Source organism: Prionailurus bengalensis, chromosome B4 (genome assembly GCF_016509475.1).
Source record: "Prionailurus bengalensis isolate Pbe53 chromosome B4, Fcat_Pben_1.1_paternal_pri, whole genome shotgun sequence".
NCBI lineage: Eukaryota > Metazoa > Chordata > Mammalia > Carnivora > Felidae > Prionailurus > Prionailurus bengalensis.
Window position 1 is genome coordinate 46,767,669 of NC_057358.1, and position 19,239 is coordinate 46,786,907.

General features: G+C 42.8%; 1 protein-coding gene across 1 annotated transcript in view; it reads left to right on the forward strand.

Annotated features, from left to right (window-relative positions):
- The first annotated feature begins 5,499 nt into the window (after window positions 1-5,499).
- Window positions 5,500-19,239, forward strand: part of FAM234B (family with sequence similarity 234 member B) — a 35,444-nt gene continuing 21,704 nt past the window's right edge. The window contains exons 1-2 of the mRNA XM_043564697.1: window positions 5,500-5,626; window positions 16,412-16,810. Of these exons, the coding sequence (XP_043420632.1) occupies window positions 5,590-5,626; window positions 16,412-16,810 (436 nt within the window). The 5' untranslated portion in view covers window positions 5,500-5,589. The remainder of the gene's footprint in view (window positions 5,627-16,411; window positions 16,811-19,239) is intronic.

The following is a 19,239-nucleotide window of genomic DNA, read 5'->3' on the forward strand; positions in this document are numbered from 1 at the left end:
ACTAATCATCTAGGACTCCTGACCAATTAGAGCAATTGTTGGCCGGTTATCAGCTACATTCAACACTGAACACCTGTCGAGAATCAGGTACCATCTTTAAAGGGGTGTGTAGTGTGGTTACCATGCCATAAGTGAGGCAAGGGTTACAAATAGTTTTCAGTTTTTAGGCCAGTTTTTAGAAATTGATAGGTTGTGACTCCCCAGATAGCTGAGTTAAGGATTTGGAAGCTGTGTGTAGGCTCACCGTGAAAGAATGTGGTGGTGACTGATGTGTGCCAGGGATGAAGGAAGACAAACTGTAGTCCACGTGTCATGTATTTGATGTCCTTGCTTGTGATTAAAAAAAACAAACCTGGGGGCACCTGGGTGGCTCAGTCAGTTGAGCGTCCGACCTCAGCTCAGGTCATGATCTCCCAGTTTGTGAGTTCAAGCCCCACATCGGGCTTCATGCTGACAGCTCAGAGCTTGGAGCCTGCTTCAGATTCTGTGCCTTCCTCTCTCTCTCTCTCTCTCTCTGCCCCTCCCTTCTTCATGCTCTGTCTCTCTCTCTCTCTCTCTCTCAAAAAGTAAATAAACATTAAAATAATTAAAAAAAGAAAAACCACAAACCTGCATTCAAATCCTCCTTCCAGTGTGAAGGAGCTGTAAGACTTTGGGCCAGTGGCTTTATCCATCTAGCTTATACATCCTCGTCGTAAGATTGGGGTAAGACCTAAGGAACAGGACCCTTGTGAGAATTAAGGAGGGACAACATGGCACACATCGTGTCACAATTCCACTGTGTGACGTGATGGCTTCCAGGCAAAGATCATGCCAACTGTAGGATGGAGGTAAGATTCCAGCCTATGTCAAGGCTAAGGGCAGCAGGAGGCATACAAGGGAGGAGAAGAAAGAGCTTAGCTTAAACGTGGGACAGACACAAGGGGGTCCTGGTGGAGGAAGACCCAGTGATGGATCCAGGAGCAAGGGCCCGGGAGAATATTTTTTGGTGAAATGCTATGTGTACCCCGTGACTCCACCCTCTGGCCCCCTTAAATCTTCAGGAAAGCTACACAATTCACAATATACTTGGTCCACTGAATTTTTTTTTTATGTTTGAAAGCTGGTGAAGGGCTGAGTTTTGGATCAAGGTTGGCAAGGGTCTGAAACAATGTCTTCTCCTGTAGGAGATCTGTACTCAGTACATGGTAACTATCGGCATGCCCATTACTACCACAAGTGCTTTGGTAGACATAGGAACAAGCTATGATGAAGGCCCAGATGAAGGAGAGCCAAGTTGCCCTGGGCAGGTCTGTCCTTAACTATATTGTCATTCTTAAACATATGTTCCAGCCAGAGACTTAAGAAGAAGCATTTGTTTAAATCTCAGGGCCCAGAAAGCATTTTATAGTCTAGACTCTAGAAAGTTCTATGTGTATGAATCTGCTGGATGAGCCCTTGTGTTTTACTAAAGGACGCTCTGAGAACATAAACCTGCAATAAGCCATACCACTTCTGGTCATAGAATCAAGTCGTCTGTGACGAGAAGCGAATATGCCACTTGTGCGGGCCCTTTTAGAACTTCCTGATCCAGATGCAAGGCTGATTTCGTAGGATTCTTGACATTGGCATTTAACCCCAAAGTAATCTTTGCTGTGCACCTCTTTTGCTCTTCTCAATTCCCCTGCTGTCATTGCGATTTGCTTCTCTTTTGCTTCCTGATCTAGGTCTTTGGCACCAGTGAAGCAGAGGGTAGAGATGAGCCTGAGATGGGTCTACCAATGGGTTCAGACTTGTCTCTGTCCTGCTGACGGATGTAGAAATGCCTCCTGGACATCCGTCTGTGGAGGGATTGAGGAACCTCCTGGGAAAGCCTTCCTTATCTGACACACATTGGGAAGTCTTAGCTCAGGACAACAAGCTCAGCTCAGGAGCAAAGCTTTAGCCTCTAGAGGAGAAGGGTAATTCTAAGTAGAGCAGTGCTGAACCCCCTCCCCACTACCAAGAACTCAGGTCTATATGCTATAAAGAGGTAGGGTGTCTACTATAGCACAGACTGAAAAGACCCTCACTGAACTGTTTCCTTTCCTTCTTGGGCTCATACCTTCCTGGCATACATACTCTCTGTCTGATTTCTGGCCAAATAAATGTGGGCAGAAGTCACATATACCACCTCCAGGCCTGGCACATGAAACTTCCTGCATGATTGGGGATGCAGATAATCCAGTGGAGGAATCCAAGGCCCTAAGGATGAAGAATGAAGCCCCAGATGGAAGCCCTGAATAAATGGGAGGAATAGAACCCCATTGCTGCCTATCCCCGTTCTCACCTTGATGGTGACATGAGCCCGAATGAACTCTTATCCTCTAAAACCATACAAATTGTGAGGTTGTTCGTTAACAGCAATAACCTTGCCCTGATTGACTTGCTAAGTAAAAATGGAAATCTCTGTTTAATGAAAATACTGCATCTGACCTTGAAGAATGGGCAGCATAGCGTTAGTATTTTTCTAATAAAGAGTAACATAAAAAAAGAAGAGAGCCAGTCTTCCCTAGTTGCCACTGCATCAAACAGCTTTGCCATGTTAACAGCATTAAAATATGAAGTGGCGTTAACTGATGGGAGACAGAGGAAGAAGGAGCAGTTTTCAAAGGAAGTAGAAATGGCCAGGAGGCCTGGAGGTCTCAGTAGTACCAAGAGAGAGGGGTTGTAGCTGCTGGTGGACACAGCAGTACGGGTTCCCAGGGGAAGCGGTGAATGCTAATGCGAGGGTCACAGCCAGCAGAAGTGGTGACAGCATCCAGGGAATGTTAAGGATTAGATGACCAGATGAACCCATGTAGGACGCTTCGAGATTTTGAGCAAAACTTGGGAAAGCATGATGGTAATAAGAAGCAGCAAGTATGGGTCCCCTCTACCAAGTATTAGAACCTTGGAAGGTTGGGAAGGAACTCTCCCAATGCAGATCATGTAGGAAGAAGAGAAGGGGCCCTTCTGGCTTCAGTTAATGAGTTCCAGAAATAGAATTTCTTCTCCACGTAGCAGGCACAACACTCAGGCAGGTTAGGCTGTCCGCAGGCATCCCTCCCCGGCCACCCCTTATTTCACTTCTCCGGGAGGTAAGCCAAGTTGGGCAGTCAGGAAACCCAGGATGTTTGCGTTTTCCACAGTGACCTCAATGGGTGTTTGGGCACTGAAGGCACATTCCTGCAGGTAACGAGAGAGGAACTTGCAGGTTTCCTCTTTGTAAAAGGCCGGGATCTTGATTCATTTGGTGGTTGCTCTGAGGTTTTTTTCCTTCATTTGGAAGCAAAGCACGTTGAAATTGAGAAACAATGTTCTAAGCTGGGGGTCCTGTGTTAAGATGAAAAAAAAAAAGTGGAGGATGGAAGAGATTTCTGGAAGGGCCAAGGAAAACAAAGAGGGGGGACCGCTCAGGGAGCTGAGAAGGAGTCTTCAGCGATCTGCTTCCCCCTGAAAATCATTTGGGCAAAGCTGGGGTGATTATAGGGAGATTGTAAATGCCACAAAGATTAGGCATGGAAAGCTGAGGGGCCGGAGAGGACACAGCTCTGGGATATGTGTACATTCACCCGCGTTTATGTGCTCACAGGTAATTATGTACACACGTTGGTGCTTTTGGTGACTATGCCCTTTGAAGCAGAATTTTAATCAAACTGTAAGCTGTATACTTTTACTTCCGTCACATAAGAAGCATATACCCTTTTACTATGAAAAGTGGATAGATTATCTCTCTCCTTTCTGTGTACCCTGGCTGTTCCAGCCCACCTGCTTTCTCCTAGAAACTCAAGTTCTTGTTCTTCTGCAGCTAACACTGACATATCCTGCATCCTGCTCACTTTATTTATTTATTTATTTATTTATTTATTTATTTATTTACGTTTATTTATTTTTGAGACAGAGAGAGACAGAGCGTGAACAGGGGAGGGGCAGAGAGAGAGGGGGACACAGAATCTGAAACAGGCTCCAGGCTCTGAGCTGTCAGCCCAGAGCCTGGCGCAGGGCTCGAACTCACGAACTGCGAGATCATGACCTGAGCTGAAGTCGGACGCTCAACCGACTGAGCCACCCAGGCGCCCCGCATCCTGCTCACTTTAAAGTTATTTTCCTCAGTCTCCATATCTCAAGAATGTGTTCTAATTAGCTAATCTGGTATCAGGCAAGCCACTACTGGCTTACTGTGATCTGTAGTGCTGTTGGTCCAGGATGACCTACATAGATGTAAAATATGATTTTTAATCATACCTCCAGAGATATGGCAAAGAGTAAACATTTGGGGTATTGTAGAACTCTGAAAGAATAAATGGATAAATTACCAATCCGTTATTATTAAATTTATGTTATTAAATTATTAAGTTGTCAAAAATTAATCACTTATTAATAAAAAGAAGCACTGACACTTATATGACAGGTACTAGGTGCCAGGACTCTTCTAAGTGCTTTGCATGTATCCATTTAATTCTCAGGACAACTCTGTGGGATTAGAACTATTTCATTTTGCAGATGAGGACATTGAGGCAGAGAGAGATTAAGCAAGAAGCCCTAGATCTGGCAGCTAGGAAATGGTGGAGTCGGGATTCAAACTCAGTGGCCTGTCCCCAGACTCTGTGCCCTGTCAGAGTCCATGACATGTTTTTGAGTGGAAAAGGGTGATGGGATGTGAATTACACGCACAGGATACCCACTGACGGTTTCTCATGGGAATGGGGCAGAGCCCAAGAGAGAGGTATCTTAGAGCTTTTGTTTGACACTAAGAAGTCACATCATCTTTCTAGATCTTAGTTTTCTCTTCAGAGAAACAAGGACGGTGGACTAGGTGACCTCTAAGACCCGTCCCAAGTCTAAGATAAATAACATCTTCAGCAATCCTGCGCTAAAATGCTGATCTCTTGGTGTCTGTGGGGAAGAAGCAGGTCAGTTCCTGCTTCCTACACCCTTCAAGCCAGAAGCTGCAGGGTAGGGTGTCCAGTAGATACCTGTGAAGAACTGGAAACACCAGACGAGGGTTAGAGGCCTAAGAAACCTCACCCTTTACCTTAGAAACATAAAGAAACACATTTACTGAGCGCTTACTGTGTGCCCTGTGTCTTAAACAGATTATCTAATTCTCACAATAAGCCTGTGAATTAGGTAGGGTCTCCATTTAAAAAACGAAGCTGAAGCTTAGTCATGCCAAGTGACTTGACCAAGATGGCCCAGCTGGCAAGGTATGCAGGTAGGATTCAAATCCCGCCTAACTCCAAAGCCCAGGCTCATTTCACAACCAGTGCCTGCTTTAATACCTGCTATCTCATTCCATTCTCACTGCAAGCCTCCGGGGTAGTTATTATTTCCCCATTTGACTGAGCAGGAAAGTGAGACTCGGAGCAGTGAAGTGACTTGCCGGGAAAAGGATCTGGCTCCTAGTGGGCGGGAGGAGAGCGGGCAGAAGCGTGCACGTGGACTCCGGTGCCGCAACCCCGCGCCTCCCCGGGCTCCGCTCTGCCTCGCGGCTCCCACCTTCCCCGGTCCCAGTCCCGCGCACGGCCCGCTGCGAACTACACTTCCCGGCAGGACGCGGGCGCGCGCACGCGCACCGGGGCCTCCGCCATGGCGACTGTGCTGTCCAGGGCGCTCAAGCTCCCGGGTAAGGAGTCGCAGCCTCGCGACCACCCTGCTCCCGCGGGCCCTGGGGAGACTGGGAGGCAAGGCGCTGGAGGCAAAGCCGGCCGGGGCCTGGCCCCAGCCCCAGCCCCAGCGTAGATGCAGGCGCGCGGAGGCGAGCCGGTGCAGCCCCCACGGGCTGGGGGTCTGTCACCACCAGGGGGCGAGAGGGGCGCCAGGCTGGTCGGGGGTCGCGGGCGCGGGGCGAGCTTGGGAGACTCAAGGGAGGGAGCGCTGGAGGCGCCCGGGGCTGGTGGCCTGGAGCAGGCGGGCGTTGCTTCGAGGGCGGCAGTCAGAGCGCGCGTCGCCGCCATCCCAAAGGGAGGGCTGATGAGGGGAGCATCCTTTCCTGAGCGCCGCGGACCACATACCGCAGGGTCCCCAGCTCTTTCTGTCTTGGGCTGGCTCTGCGGGCGAGGGGGGACAGGAGCTGTAGGACAGCGGGCCACCCTCTGGAGCAGCCTCTCCACTTAATGACAACACCGACGCAGCCATAAGGTAAGCGGGACAGGTGTTTACCCCTTCTGGTTTACAGAAGAGGAAAATGAGAGTTATTTGGCTAATTGACTTGTCCCAAGGTCGCAAAAACGGTATTGGAAACGCCTGGACTAGAACCTCTGGGGTCTCTTGATTCTAGATCCTGGGGTTTGATTCCTATTGATCAGCCTCTGGCTCTCAAGGCTAAGTATTGAGGAGGGAAAGGATTTGGCCCCTGAAAGTTGCAGATAAATTGTGGAATGTTCTTTAAGGAGGCACACTGGTAGTGTCGACAACTTCTAGAGCTAATTCAGTACTTTGGGCAGCAGCTTCAAGTTTTTAAAAATTTTCGCTTAAACCTCCAGAATGGGACTGTGCCGCTACAAGCTTGCTTTTTAAAATAAGAGTATATTTGTCCTGCCCAAATAAATTTTAAACATTAAGCTGCAAACATGTATTTGCTGATACGGTGATAGTGGGAAAAGCAGGGTTAGTAGGAAAAACAGTTGCTTTCACTGGCATCAGAAGAAAGTGCTAGTTTGGTGTCTGGTGGATAATCCAGCATATGGCATCACAGGGTGTATCACAGGGACTTTATTCTAAAGGAGCTTCCAGCCTGCTGCCACATTGTGCCATGGATGACACTGGGTTGGGTATGAATTTGCATTTCTGTCCCCAGACTTCATGACCTGAGACATTTTTCCCCTGACATGGGCTCATTAGAACATTGGAAGGGACATTGATAATATCTGTCTTGGAATGTGTATGTAACATTGGAATAAAGTGGGGGTGGATGTGTGCCTTTACCTGCAGGATTAGTTTTTTTTTTTTTTTAAGAGAATGCAGAGAGAGTACAAGTGGGGGAGAGGGGCAGAGAGAGAGAGAATCTTAAGCAGACTCCACACCAAGCTGGACGTGGGGCTCCATCCCACGACCCTGGGATCATGACCTGAGCCGAAATCACACGTTAGACACTCAACTGACTGAGCCACCCAGGCGCCCCAGGATTAATTAACTTTAAAGAGAGTACCTTTGTATATCCTTAGTGTAGGATGATATCCTCTCCAAGGATAATGAGATATCAGACATATTTAGATTTATTTCTTTTAAGTTCCTTTTCTTTTTTCCCAGCATAGATAATTATTCTTCTCTAAGGATGGGAATGCAAGAAAAACGCTTTTGAAACTCTTGAGCTCTTTTGCATTCTCACGTTGTAAGGCTGTGACACTATCACTCCCTGGAGTATTCAGTTGCAGTAACTCAGTCAGCTGACAGGGTAGGGAAAGTATAGTCTGGACCTTGGGCCTGTGTTTGAACAGCGCCTTGGACCTGAAGAGACAGGTATGTTCCATACTTTTAAAGGCCCAGGTGCAATGGCCATGTGTTCTCTTTGATGATGTGGGTTGTGGTTTCTTTTGTTTGTTTTTGTTAGTACTTTTGCTTGTCTCCCTTTTGTCGTTTCTCCCCACTGCCCCAAATACAATTTTTAGTTTTTAGGTAGAAGTTGCCTTCTTAATAACTTTTTTTTGGATTTCCTGTGATTGGGACTGTGAGGCTGTTATCCAGTTTGGGCTACTGTGTTATGTTACCTTAGTTAACATCGTCTCTTTTTTTTTAAACTGAAGTCTAACTGACACATCCTATTAGTTTTAGGTATACAACGTAATGATTCGATATTTGTATATATTGCAAAATGATCACCACAGTGACATCCTCACTATTTCTATGTGTAAGGAAGCAGACTAGAATGGTAACTAAGAGCATGACACAGCTTTGGGTTCAAGTCCAGTGTTTACCAGATTGGTTATTTAATCTTTTTAAGCTTTAGTTTGTTCATGTGTCGTAATACTATTATTATGGAAAATTCTTTAGGTACTGCACACTCTGCTTCATATTTACCTCATGGGGTTATTTGGCTTAAAATTTTTTGGGGGGCGCCTGGGTGGCTCAGTCGGTTAAGCTTCCGACTTCGGCTCAGGTCATTATCTCGCGGTCTGTGAGTTCGAGCCCTGCGTCAGGCTCTGTGCTGACAGCTCAGAGCCTGGAGCCTGCTTCAGATTCTGTGTCTGCCCCTCTCTCTGACCCTCCCCCGTTCATGCTCTGTCTCTCTCTGTCTCAAAAATACATAAATGTTAAAAAAAATAAAAAAAAATTTTTTTCAAAGTTTATTTATTTAAAAAAAAATTTTTTTTAACGTGTATTTATTTTTGAGACAGAGACAGAGCATGAATGGGGGAGGGTCAGAGAGAGAGGGAGACACAGAATCGGAAGCAGGCTCCAGGCTCTGAGCCATCAGCCCAGAGCCCAACGCGGGGCTCGAACTCACGGACCGTGAGATCGTGACCTGAGCCGAAGTCGGACGCTCAACCGACTGAGCCACCCAGGCGCCCCCAAAGTTTATTTATTTTTGAGAGAGAGAGACTGCGAGCTGGAGAGGGACGAGAGAGAGGGAGACACAGAATCTGAAGCAGGCTCCAGGTTCTGTGCTGTCAGCACAGAGCCGGATACGGGGCATGAGCCCATGAACCGTGAGATCATGACCTGAGCCGAAGTTGGATGCTTAACTGACTGAGCCACCCAGGCACCCCGGGATTATTTGTCTTAGTAGAAGAAATGGATGTACTGAAGAGGTTTGTTATTATTCAGTAAGTGTTAGTTCTTATTATCATCTTTGTTAGCACCAGGCTCATTTAGGAATGTGCTTCCTGAAGGAAGGCCTAATGTAACAGTGAGCTAATGACAGATGTCATCAAGTTGGTGAAGAAAGGACAGTTGCTTGGAATCTATTTCAGTCTCTTACCCTTCCACTAAGCCCAAGATGGAAAGATGTTTGGCTCACATGCATATGATAGGGTAAATTAGTAACGGAAGGACAATGTGACATTCATAAAGCAGCCTGTGGAACAACTTATCTTAAGTAAATATTTTTTTAGTCCATTTTAAAGTTTGAAGGTCAAAGCCTGAAAGGTATATCAGAGCTCAATGTTACTGTAACGATTTGTTTTATTATGTGTAATTTAGAATCGTTATGGGTCCTGGATAATCTAATCTATGATGTGATTTACCTTTAATTGCAGTAGAGTGTAGTCTGTGTATAGTACATATCACAGAATGGTGTGTTTTCCACCATATTTTCCTGAACATACCTGGGGAAGATACAGTTGGACTTCCTTCCTATTTTCCTCTGTACCATTTTGGGAATGCTGTTTAACTGGCATCCTCAGTCTTCCTAACGTGAAAAGTGATAGCTGTGGAAAGCTCATTTATGTTGATACATTATGAAATCAGTATCCTCTCCTTTATTCTTTGAAAACCTTTCATTGATTAAAAATATGGGTGGTGGCTGTGATCAGTAGAGAAAAGAGTGCTAAAGTGCCCTGCCTTCTGAAGTGTGATTTTGATCATGATTATAACTTCAGGCAAGTTGGTGTACTTTATACTTCACAATGCCTTGTCTTTCTGTGACAGATAGCAAACGTATTTACGTAGGAGTTCTCTGATCAAGTTTATAGTCTGGAATAATTAAGCTGGGCTTTGTGTAACGTCTGGAAAAATACACTATCTTTTGATAATGTAGGTTACTGATAAGAAGTTAGCCTGATTATTTTATTTTATTTTTAAAATTGACATCCAAGTTAGTTAGCATATAGTGCAACAATGATTTCAGGAGTAGATTTCTTAATGCCCCTTACCCATTTAGCCCATCCCCCCTCCCACAACCCCTCCAGTAACCCTCTGTTTAGGAGTCTCTTATGTTTTGTCCCCTTTCCTGTTTTTATATTGTTTTTGCTTCCCTTCCCTTATGCTTATCTGTTTTATATCTTAAATTCCACATATGTATGAAGTCATACGATATTTGTCCTTCTCTAATTTCAGTTAGCATAATATCCTCTAGTTCCATCCATGTAGTTGCAAATGGCAAGATTTCATTCCTTTTGATTGCTGAGTAATACTCCATTGTGTGTGTGTGTGTGTGTGTGTGTGTGTGTGTGTGTGTATACACCACATCTTTATTCATTCATCCGTAGATGGACATTTGGGCTCTTTCCATACTTTGGCTATTGTGATAGTGCTGCTGTAAGCATTGGGGTGCATGTGCCCCTTCAAAACCCTACAACCCAGCAATTGCACTACTAAGTTAGCCTGGTTTTTGTTCCCATCTTTAGTGACTGGATTCTCTTTCCCTTGGCTTGGCTGCTCATATATGATTCTCTTCTTGTCCTTGAAATTTAGCCCCTTTTTTGCAATATATTTCAGTATTGATTATTCTGTATCAGTTTTTCTTGGGACTCAGTGTACCCTTTACCATTTTGGGTCTTGCTATATTACAGGAGCTTGTTTGGCATGTCTTTTAATTATTGTTTTTTGTTCCATTTTCTTTTCCGTTGTCTTCTTCAGTTACGCATATATTGGGTCACTTTTGCTGTCTGTATCTATGCCTTTTTAGTCTTCTTGAAAGCCTTGATCTTTTCCATGGGAGACCTCAAAACCAGACTGCCTGGATTTGAATGCTTGCATTATTGCTTACTTGCTGTTTAACTGTGGGCCCAGTGACTTAAACTTCCAAACCTCAGTTTCTTCATCTTGAAAACGGAGATAATAATGTTTCTGTCTCCAAAAGTTGTTATGAAGATTGCAGAGATAAGGCAGTAAAAGGGTGTGGAAGAGGGCATACTAAGTGCTTGGAACTACCAGCCATTCTTGTTTCCATTTCATTTTGCTTGATTTTCCACCAGTCTGCCCTTTATATCTCGGACTCTTTTCAGCCATGTCTGCCCGTTTGCTCATTCCAGTAAGAGTATCTTTTCTAAACTTGTTTTATTAATTTTTCCATTGTTTTTCTGAGCCCTGCTTGTTTACTTCTCATCTTCTCTATTCAGTTGTCCTTTATTCTTAGAAATATTATGTGTGTGTGTGTGTGTGTGTGTGTGTGTACTCTTATTTCAGAGAAACTGTTTTCTTTAATTTCTTGGATTCCCTGGGGAAGTATCTGTTCATTATTTCTTCCATTTTGTGGCATAATTTGTCCAGCATTGGTTCCTCAGTAGATTTTGTTGGCTGTTTTTTTGTAACTTCTTTCTTGAATATTTGCAGAACTTTGAAGTATCTCATAGAATAAGTACTAATGATGGCTTCTTTCTGATTGTAAATCATATTTAATGGTCATTTGTTTTATAGCTAGCTCTTGGCTGACATGCAGGCAGAGGCTGGGGGAGTGAGCCAGGGCAGTTAGAAGCTAGAATTTAATCTACTTGGGCCCCAGCCTGTTTAAAAAAAAAAAAAAAAATCCCCCTCTTCAGGTCTGACTGTCTACAGCTACTTTTCTTACCTGCCAGGCTGACAGCCTGCTTCCTGTAAACATAGAAGCCGTTCTCATTTACTCTTACCTTGCTTTTGAGTCTATGGTGTTGAATGGGGCCCATCGATGCCTTTGGGACCCCAGACTTGGTCTTTCTAAGCAAGAAATAACCAGTTTGGCTATATATCCATGGAACAAGGGAGGTAATACAATTGATTGGTTAGGATTGTGAATTCTGTAGTCAGATTGCCTGAGTTTGAATCCTGGCTCTCTTTCTCCCTAGTTCTGTGATCTTATGCAACTTATCTCTCTATATTTTCATTTCTTGTTGGTAAAATGGGAATAACAACAACAACAACAACAGCAACAACAACAACGATACCTACCTTCCAGGGTTGTCATGAGGATGGAATGAATTAACATGTACATGCTTGGACCAGTGCCCAGGATAGTAGGCACTCCTCCTTTTCAGTTAGCATCATTGCCATCATCTTTATTGTTGTCATTATTAACTCTGTGAACTCTGCTCACTGGTGGGGACCTGAGATGCATGCATCTACTCTTACTGTGCTTCCTCAATAGGATACAAGTTTTGCTGCATTTGGCAACAATTTTTCATAAATTGTAGTTTGGGAATGTGGTTGTTTTCTTTTCTCCCATTTTATTACACCCCTCCCTCCACCCCCCAGTTTTGGACGAATACTGACAGAAAGGCTTTCCTTTGCTATCATCAACTGGAAGTATATAGTATTTTACAGAGACCATTTCAAGAGCAGCTGATTTTCAAAGGATGCTTGCAAATTAGTTTTATAGGTTTAGTAAAGATTTTACTAGTTTCTGTAGCATATGCAGCCAAGTTCTCTTCCTGCCTGTGATAGTGTGTGATATCATAAAATGCATTTCTTTTAAACTGTTTTGTTAGCCAATATTTTAGTAAGGGTTTTACTTTGACTGTTTTAGACTGGTATATTTGTTGCAAGGTGGCAACTGACAAGCAAGGTTGAATTTCGTAAGCATCAATGCTAAATTTTTCACTTGATGCTAAAAATCCAATTGTACCGTTATATAAGATGACCTGAGTGTATGTAGACAATACTTGGGAGTTTGAGTTGAATCAATTGTGTGATGTGACTGCCAAGAAAGCTGGCAAGATATTAGGTTACAGTAATCGAATTGTAGCATATTCTCTAGATTAGGGAGGACATGGTTCTGCCCTCCGCTGGCCTGGTCAGACTGCACCCTGGGGATTGTATCCAGTTCCAAGAACCATACTTTAAGAAGCACTGACATATCACATTGTGTCCAGAGCAGAGCGACCAGGATGTTGAGGACACGTGAAACGGTGCTTCTTCAAGTGATGAGTTGAAGGAGGTGGAGACGTTTAACCTGGGGAAGACAAGATTGGGCAGTTGGGAGAAATAATGCCAACAGTAATAATAGAAGCTGAAATTTGTTGACTGCAACTATAAGCCAGACCCTAAGGACCATGCATATGTTATCTTATTTAATCCTCAAAAATAGTTGCATGAGGTGGGAAAAATAATTGCCCCATTTCAGAAATGGGGAGAATAAGGCTCACTAAAGCTGAGAAATTAATTGAGGTCACATGATTAAAAAGAGATGGAGCCAAGATTTGACTCTGTCTGTCTGTCTGCCTGTAAAGACTTGAACTCTTAAACACCATGCCATACTTTTCTTATGACTGGTGTCTTCACGTTTTGAAGGACTTGCATGTGGAAGAGGGGTCCCAGAAGTTAGAACTAGGGCAGATAATCGGCAAATGGCCAGAAACAGATTCTCGAATCAGTGTATGGAACTGCTTTCTGGATTGGAGGGCAGTGAGTTTCCCTCATACTGCTTATGTTCAAGTGTATGCTGAGTGACTGCATGGTGGGTGTTTGATTTCCTCTTTGTTAGATATAGTCTTTTTTTTTTTTAATTAAAAAAATTTAAAATCATGGTAAAATACACATAAAAGTCACCCTCTCAACCATTTTTAAATGCACGTTTAAGATGTAACCAATTTTAAATGTAGTATTGTTAAGCATATTCACATTGTTGTGCAACCAGTGTCTAGAACTTTGTCTAGCAAAGCTGAAGCTCTGTAAGGCATCCCCCGCTCTTTGATAGTTTGCATTATATCCCTTTGCTTTTATGGAAGACCTGTGTCAGTGCCTATTTTCACTAACCTAAAGAAATCCAAAGAGGATTTTCGCTTTTGTGAAAAAAGGCAAAAAGTGAAAAGAGCATTCGGTGCTTGTTTTGCAGCAAGTCATTAGAGAGGCAGCGCTCACCCCAGCCGTGGGAGGGGTCCCGCTGAGCTGCTTGCCTGGGAACCACCCTCAGCATCTCAGCCCCAAGCCGCCAGGGCTTTGAACTGTGTCTGGGGCATCTGTGCTTTATCCCAGCTTATTTTGTGCATCCATTAGCAAGATGTGCCCTGAGGTATCAGAAAAGCCTAGGAGAGGTTATTGCTTGGGTCTGGGAAAGCTCAAAAAATTTTTCCATATAAATTAATGATAATTGCTTCTTTGTTTTATGCTATTACAGCTTAGGAGGATTTTGACAGGAATACTCTACTTTTGGATAGTGAGGGAAACCTGTACCCATTAAATAATAACAACTCCCCATTTACCCATACTCCCAGGCCCTGGAAACTACATTCTAATTTGTTTCTATGAATCTGATTAATCTAGATAAATATCTCATATAAGAATCATACAGTGTCTCTGTTTATTTCACTTAGCATAATGCCTTCAAGGTTCGTCTGTACTATATAGCATGTTAGAGTTTCTTTACTTTTTAAGGTGGGATAGTAATCCATGGGATGTATATATCACATTTTGAATCCCATCAGGTATATCCTTTTAATTAAAAAAATTTTTGTTTTAAGTTTTAGAGTTAATATATTATTATATTATGTATATAATATAATATATAATTATATAATATATAATAAATATATATACTATTTATATATTAATATATATAAATATATATAATAAATATATATTATATATAATATATTATTATAACAGCCTATGGTTCTGTTTGCAGATTATTATAACTAAAATTATATGGGACAGTTAGAAAATGGGGTACCCTAATTAATAAAATAATTTGGTTCACGGAGTAGATATATAAATTGTAGAAGATTAGCTTAAAACCTGTACTGACTTTATAGCATAATTTGGAAATACTATTTTGAATTAAATTCCTAATAATTGGTCTATTTTCTTACAATTTGTGCCTTTACAAGACAAATCCAATATTTGTTGATAAAATGAATAGCTTTGAAAGTGAAAATACATAGGAGTGTCTAGTTAATAGAATGCCAGTTTGCTCAGTATCTCCTGTGCTTTTTTTTGTAAAATACTTAATGTTATAAAGTATATCTGTGTAATGTTTATCTTTTTAATAAAATATTTATTGATTTTCTGTGTACCAAGCACTAAGCTTTACACTAAAGATTTTACTTCCCATATTGGTTTCTATATAGTGTTTTATTGCTTCATATTATGTCTTGAGTAAATGAGACATAATATATGGAGTGACATCACCAAGATCACAGTGACAAGAGGCAGAGATCAACATCAAGAATTTTTCTTTTTTCCTTTTTAATTAACTGGGTCGTATTTTCTTTTTTATATTTCTTTTTTAAACACGATTGATTGATTGATTGATTGATTGATTGATGGAGGGGAGAGTTGGGGAGAGGGGCAGAAGGAAAGAGAGAGAAAATCTTAAGCAGGCTCCATGCTCAGCATGGAGTCTGACAGGGGCCTGATGTGGGGCTTGATCCCACGATGCTGGGATCATGACCTGAGCTGAAATCAAGAGTCAGATGCTCGACTGACTGAGCCTAGGTGCCCCTTTACATTTCTTCTTAATAAAAGCTTTAACAATGGAGTTTATGTTAGTACAACTTACCATGCAATTTCTAACACTGGAAATTTTTTCTTGGTTTTTGCATGGTGATAGCATGAACTAAAGGCATAAAAGCAGTTAGTCATGGGCGGTGAGGGTCAAGGAGTGGCTTGGGAGCAAGTGTTGCTTCAGCTCTCCTATAATTTCCACCTGTCAGCCACCCCAAATAAATGTAGGGTCTAAGTAAAAACAGGGCGCTTGTTGTGTAAGCCAGCTTTGAGAAAAATCCTTTACCGCTGCATTCCTGCTTGATCCCACCCCTCCTAAAATACTTGGTCAGAACAGCATTTGTAAAGGTAAACAGTGTTTACTGAAACATGTACTGACAGGGCTTTAGAATCATAGGAAGTTTCTCAGAAGTGAGTTTTCAGGTGACAGTGTTCTACTTTGCAAGCTGTTTCTGTGGAGACCATTAGGAAGCCACGAATATCCGACTGTGAGAAGCAGTGCCCAGAGAACGATTCTTCTGAAGTTTAGGCAAGTTCCAGGAAGGTTTGGAACATCACAGATCTAAGAAAATCAAAGGAAATCTGCACATAAGGCATATGGAAGGTTGATATAAGAGCCATGTCTTTCTTTAGTGAGATTCACACAAATTAAGAGTTTTTTTTTTCAAACTAAAAAGGTACCAAAGCATAAGAGACTCTTAAAAACTGAGAACAAACTGAGGGTTGATGGGGGGTGGGAGGGAGGGGAGGGCGGGTGATGGGTATTGAGGAGGGCACCTTTTGGGATGAGCACTGGGTGTTGTATGGAAACCAATTTGACAATAAATTTCATATATTGAAAAAAAAAACTAAAAAGGTATTTGAAATTTGCCACTTTGTTTCTTTTCCAATTTTTTAAAGTCATAAAAGCCATAATTCTAGAACACTGATTTTCTTCCCTCCCATTCTTTCCCCATTTTGCTGGCATCTGTTTTATAGATAGCCATCAAGATTTAAGTTTGTAAACTTAAGTTATTTTGTTTTCTGTGTGTTCTTTTAGCTGTTCACAGTTGCCATGTAATTGTTGAGGGTTTCTCCTTCCTAGTTCTTTCTGACATTCCGTCTTTCTGTGTTTCAGGGAAGAAAAGTCCAGATCTAGGGGAGTATGACCCCCTCACACAGGCCGACAGTGACGAGAGCGAGGATGACCTTGTACTCAACTTGCAGCAGAAGAATGGAGGGGTCAAAAACGGGAAGAGCCCTCTGGGAGAAGTGCCAGAACCTGACTCAGATGCTGAGGCTGTGGGGGCTGCAAAGCCGCATCTTTCAGAAGTCACCACAGAGGGGTACCCCTCAGAACCTCTTGGGGGCCTGGAGCAGAAGGCAACCTCTTCCATTGTGTCTTACGTACGCACATCTGTCTTCCTGCTAACTTTGGTCATCTCCATGATCCTGGTGCTCGTATGTGCTTTCCTGATCCCCTGTCCCCCCAGAGATCTGCACAGCACTTGGAGCCGCCACCTGGGCCCCCAGAGAGGTGAGTTGCAGGATTTCCAGCCCCAATTGTGGAAAACTTCAAGTTTACATGTAATTTTGTAAAACTTCTGTAAAACTGTATGCTGATGACGTTGAAAATTCCCTCCAGGTCTTTACAAATAAATGTGTGTCATATAGCATTCCTCTCCCTGTGTGTGGAGGTGGTTAGGAGGTTAAAATTGGAAATAAAACAAAAAGATTGATACAGCTCCAGAAGCTTGGGAAGGTCGCTGCTCTGTTGTGTTTCTATTGGCGTTGGTCTTAATTAGATGCAGATAGGACAGAGCATTGGTTTGCTGGGTCCTTGCAGTACAGCCAACACTGTCAGGGGAGAGCAAAGCTGTGAGACGGGCTATTTACAGAGAAAAGTAAGGCTCAAGGCCTGGCCAGACCAGAGGCCAGGGCTTTGTAGGACCCTCAGGCATTTGTCGATTATAGGAGCCTCACCCAATTTGAATTTTGAAATAATTTCTTTCAAGTAAAGTCGACTTGCTTTCTTGTGGTAAGTTTTCTTTCTTGCTCCTAATGGTTAGGTTGGTGCTACCCAAGTAATTCTAGCTATTTTGTCTCATTCTGGGGCAGGTTTCTTTTAAATAGCTTGCTCTGGGTCCAGAATGCGATTCCATCTGAGCTGTGAGTGCCAAACAGTCCTGTCTTTTATGAACTGCCTTGGGGTGCGGGGGTTCAGAACACCACCCCAAAATATGTCACAGCAAACAAAATATTGTTTATTTTGAGTTGAAGGCACATGAATAGCAGCAGATGCAAGAAGGGCACTCTGACCTTGACCTTTAATTCTTCCCTGAAGCAGGAGATGAAACTCCTATGTGAAAGATGCCCTCCCAGTACCAGGAGGAAAGAAGCATTCTAATCAACAGAGACAGGGGGTTGAGGCTGAGAGAAGTCTGTGCAAACAGAGACCTTGTTAAAATAACTCTTCTCTTCCTTTAGTCTCTTTAGACGTGTTAGCTCCCTTCCCATGGCTACCACTCTTTGTTCAACCTAGTACGTAAGCACTTCTCCAGGTCTTTATTTTTCTGTGGGGGCTCCCACGTACATGTGAAATTTCATTCAGTGAACGTTGAGTCCTTTTGTCTCGTCAGTCTGTCTTCTTAACCGGTTATCTCATTATGTTTTATTACTCAGTCCCAGCTAGGAACCCTAAGAAGGTAGGGGAGAAATTTTCCCTCCCCTACAATACTCCCAAACCCCTACATCATCTTCGTTTAGAAATATTTTACCTCTGACACTTCACTAATTTTAGTTGATTTAGCTTCTGATGAGTTCTGTGTTCTCACCTTTACTTTCTCTTAAGGCAAGACTGGGTAGATGTGACGTATGCTGTATTCCCACCACACAGGATATCTCTCCCTGTCTTCCTTTTTTAAAAGATTTCAATTTATTAACAAAAATTTTTTTTTATTTTATAGAGAGAGAGAGCTCAAGTAGAGGCGAAGGGCAGAGGGGGAGAGAGAGAGAGAAAGAGAGAGAGTGAGAGAGAAAGAGAGTGAGAGAATCTTAAGCAGGCAGGCTTCACACTCAGCTCAGAGCCCAGAGCCCAACACAGGGCTCGATCCCATGACCCTGTGATCATGACCTGAGCTGAAATCAAGAGTTGGATGCTCAACTGACTGAGCCACCCAGGCACACCTCTTCCTTCCTTTTTTGATGATTCTAAGTGAGCTCTTATAATATTTGTATATGTGGTAAGGCTAGGAACAAATCACTGATGTATCCACCACCGAGTTTAAGAAATAAGACATTATAAAGACCGTTGAAATCTCCATGTGTCCCTCCTCACCAAAGCCACCTCTCCCTGCCGGAGTTCTACTGCCCTGAGTTTTGTGTCATTATTTCTTTACTTTTCTTTAAAGTTTTACCACATGGTAAAGTAATTTTTCCCATTTTGAATTTTGTGTAAATGTAATTAAGCAGGCTTCTGTGACTTGTTTTTTCTTTTTGTTTAGCATGTTTATAAAATGCTTTTTGACGTTCATCAATATTGATATACTGTAACTGGACCTTACTCATTTTCATCACTGATTCCCCATGGTATGATTATCCCATGATTTATTGATTCATTTTACTGTTGATAAACATTTAGGTGACTTCTATTTTTTAAAAAATGAATAATGCTGTTAAGAAGATTCTTGTACATGTTTGCTGATGCAGCGTGTGAACATTTCTCTAGAGCATTAACCTGTGAGTGATACTGCTGGGTCATAAGGTGTGTGTGTGTTCAATTTACGTTAAATTATTTTCCATAGTGGTTGTACCAATTTACACTTCCACCAGCTGTGCATGAGTTCTCTCCAACTTTGGCAGGTGTCCTCTGACTCCACACTGTTGAGGGGTAGGGTGGCACTATCTATTTGTGACCGCTCAGTGGGAAGCCCAGACTCCCTGCTAGGCCTCTGCTGACACCACCCA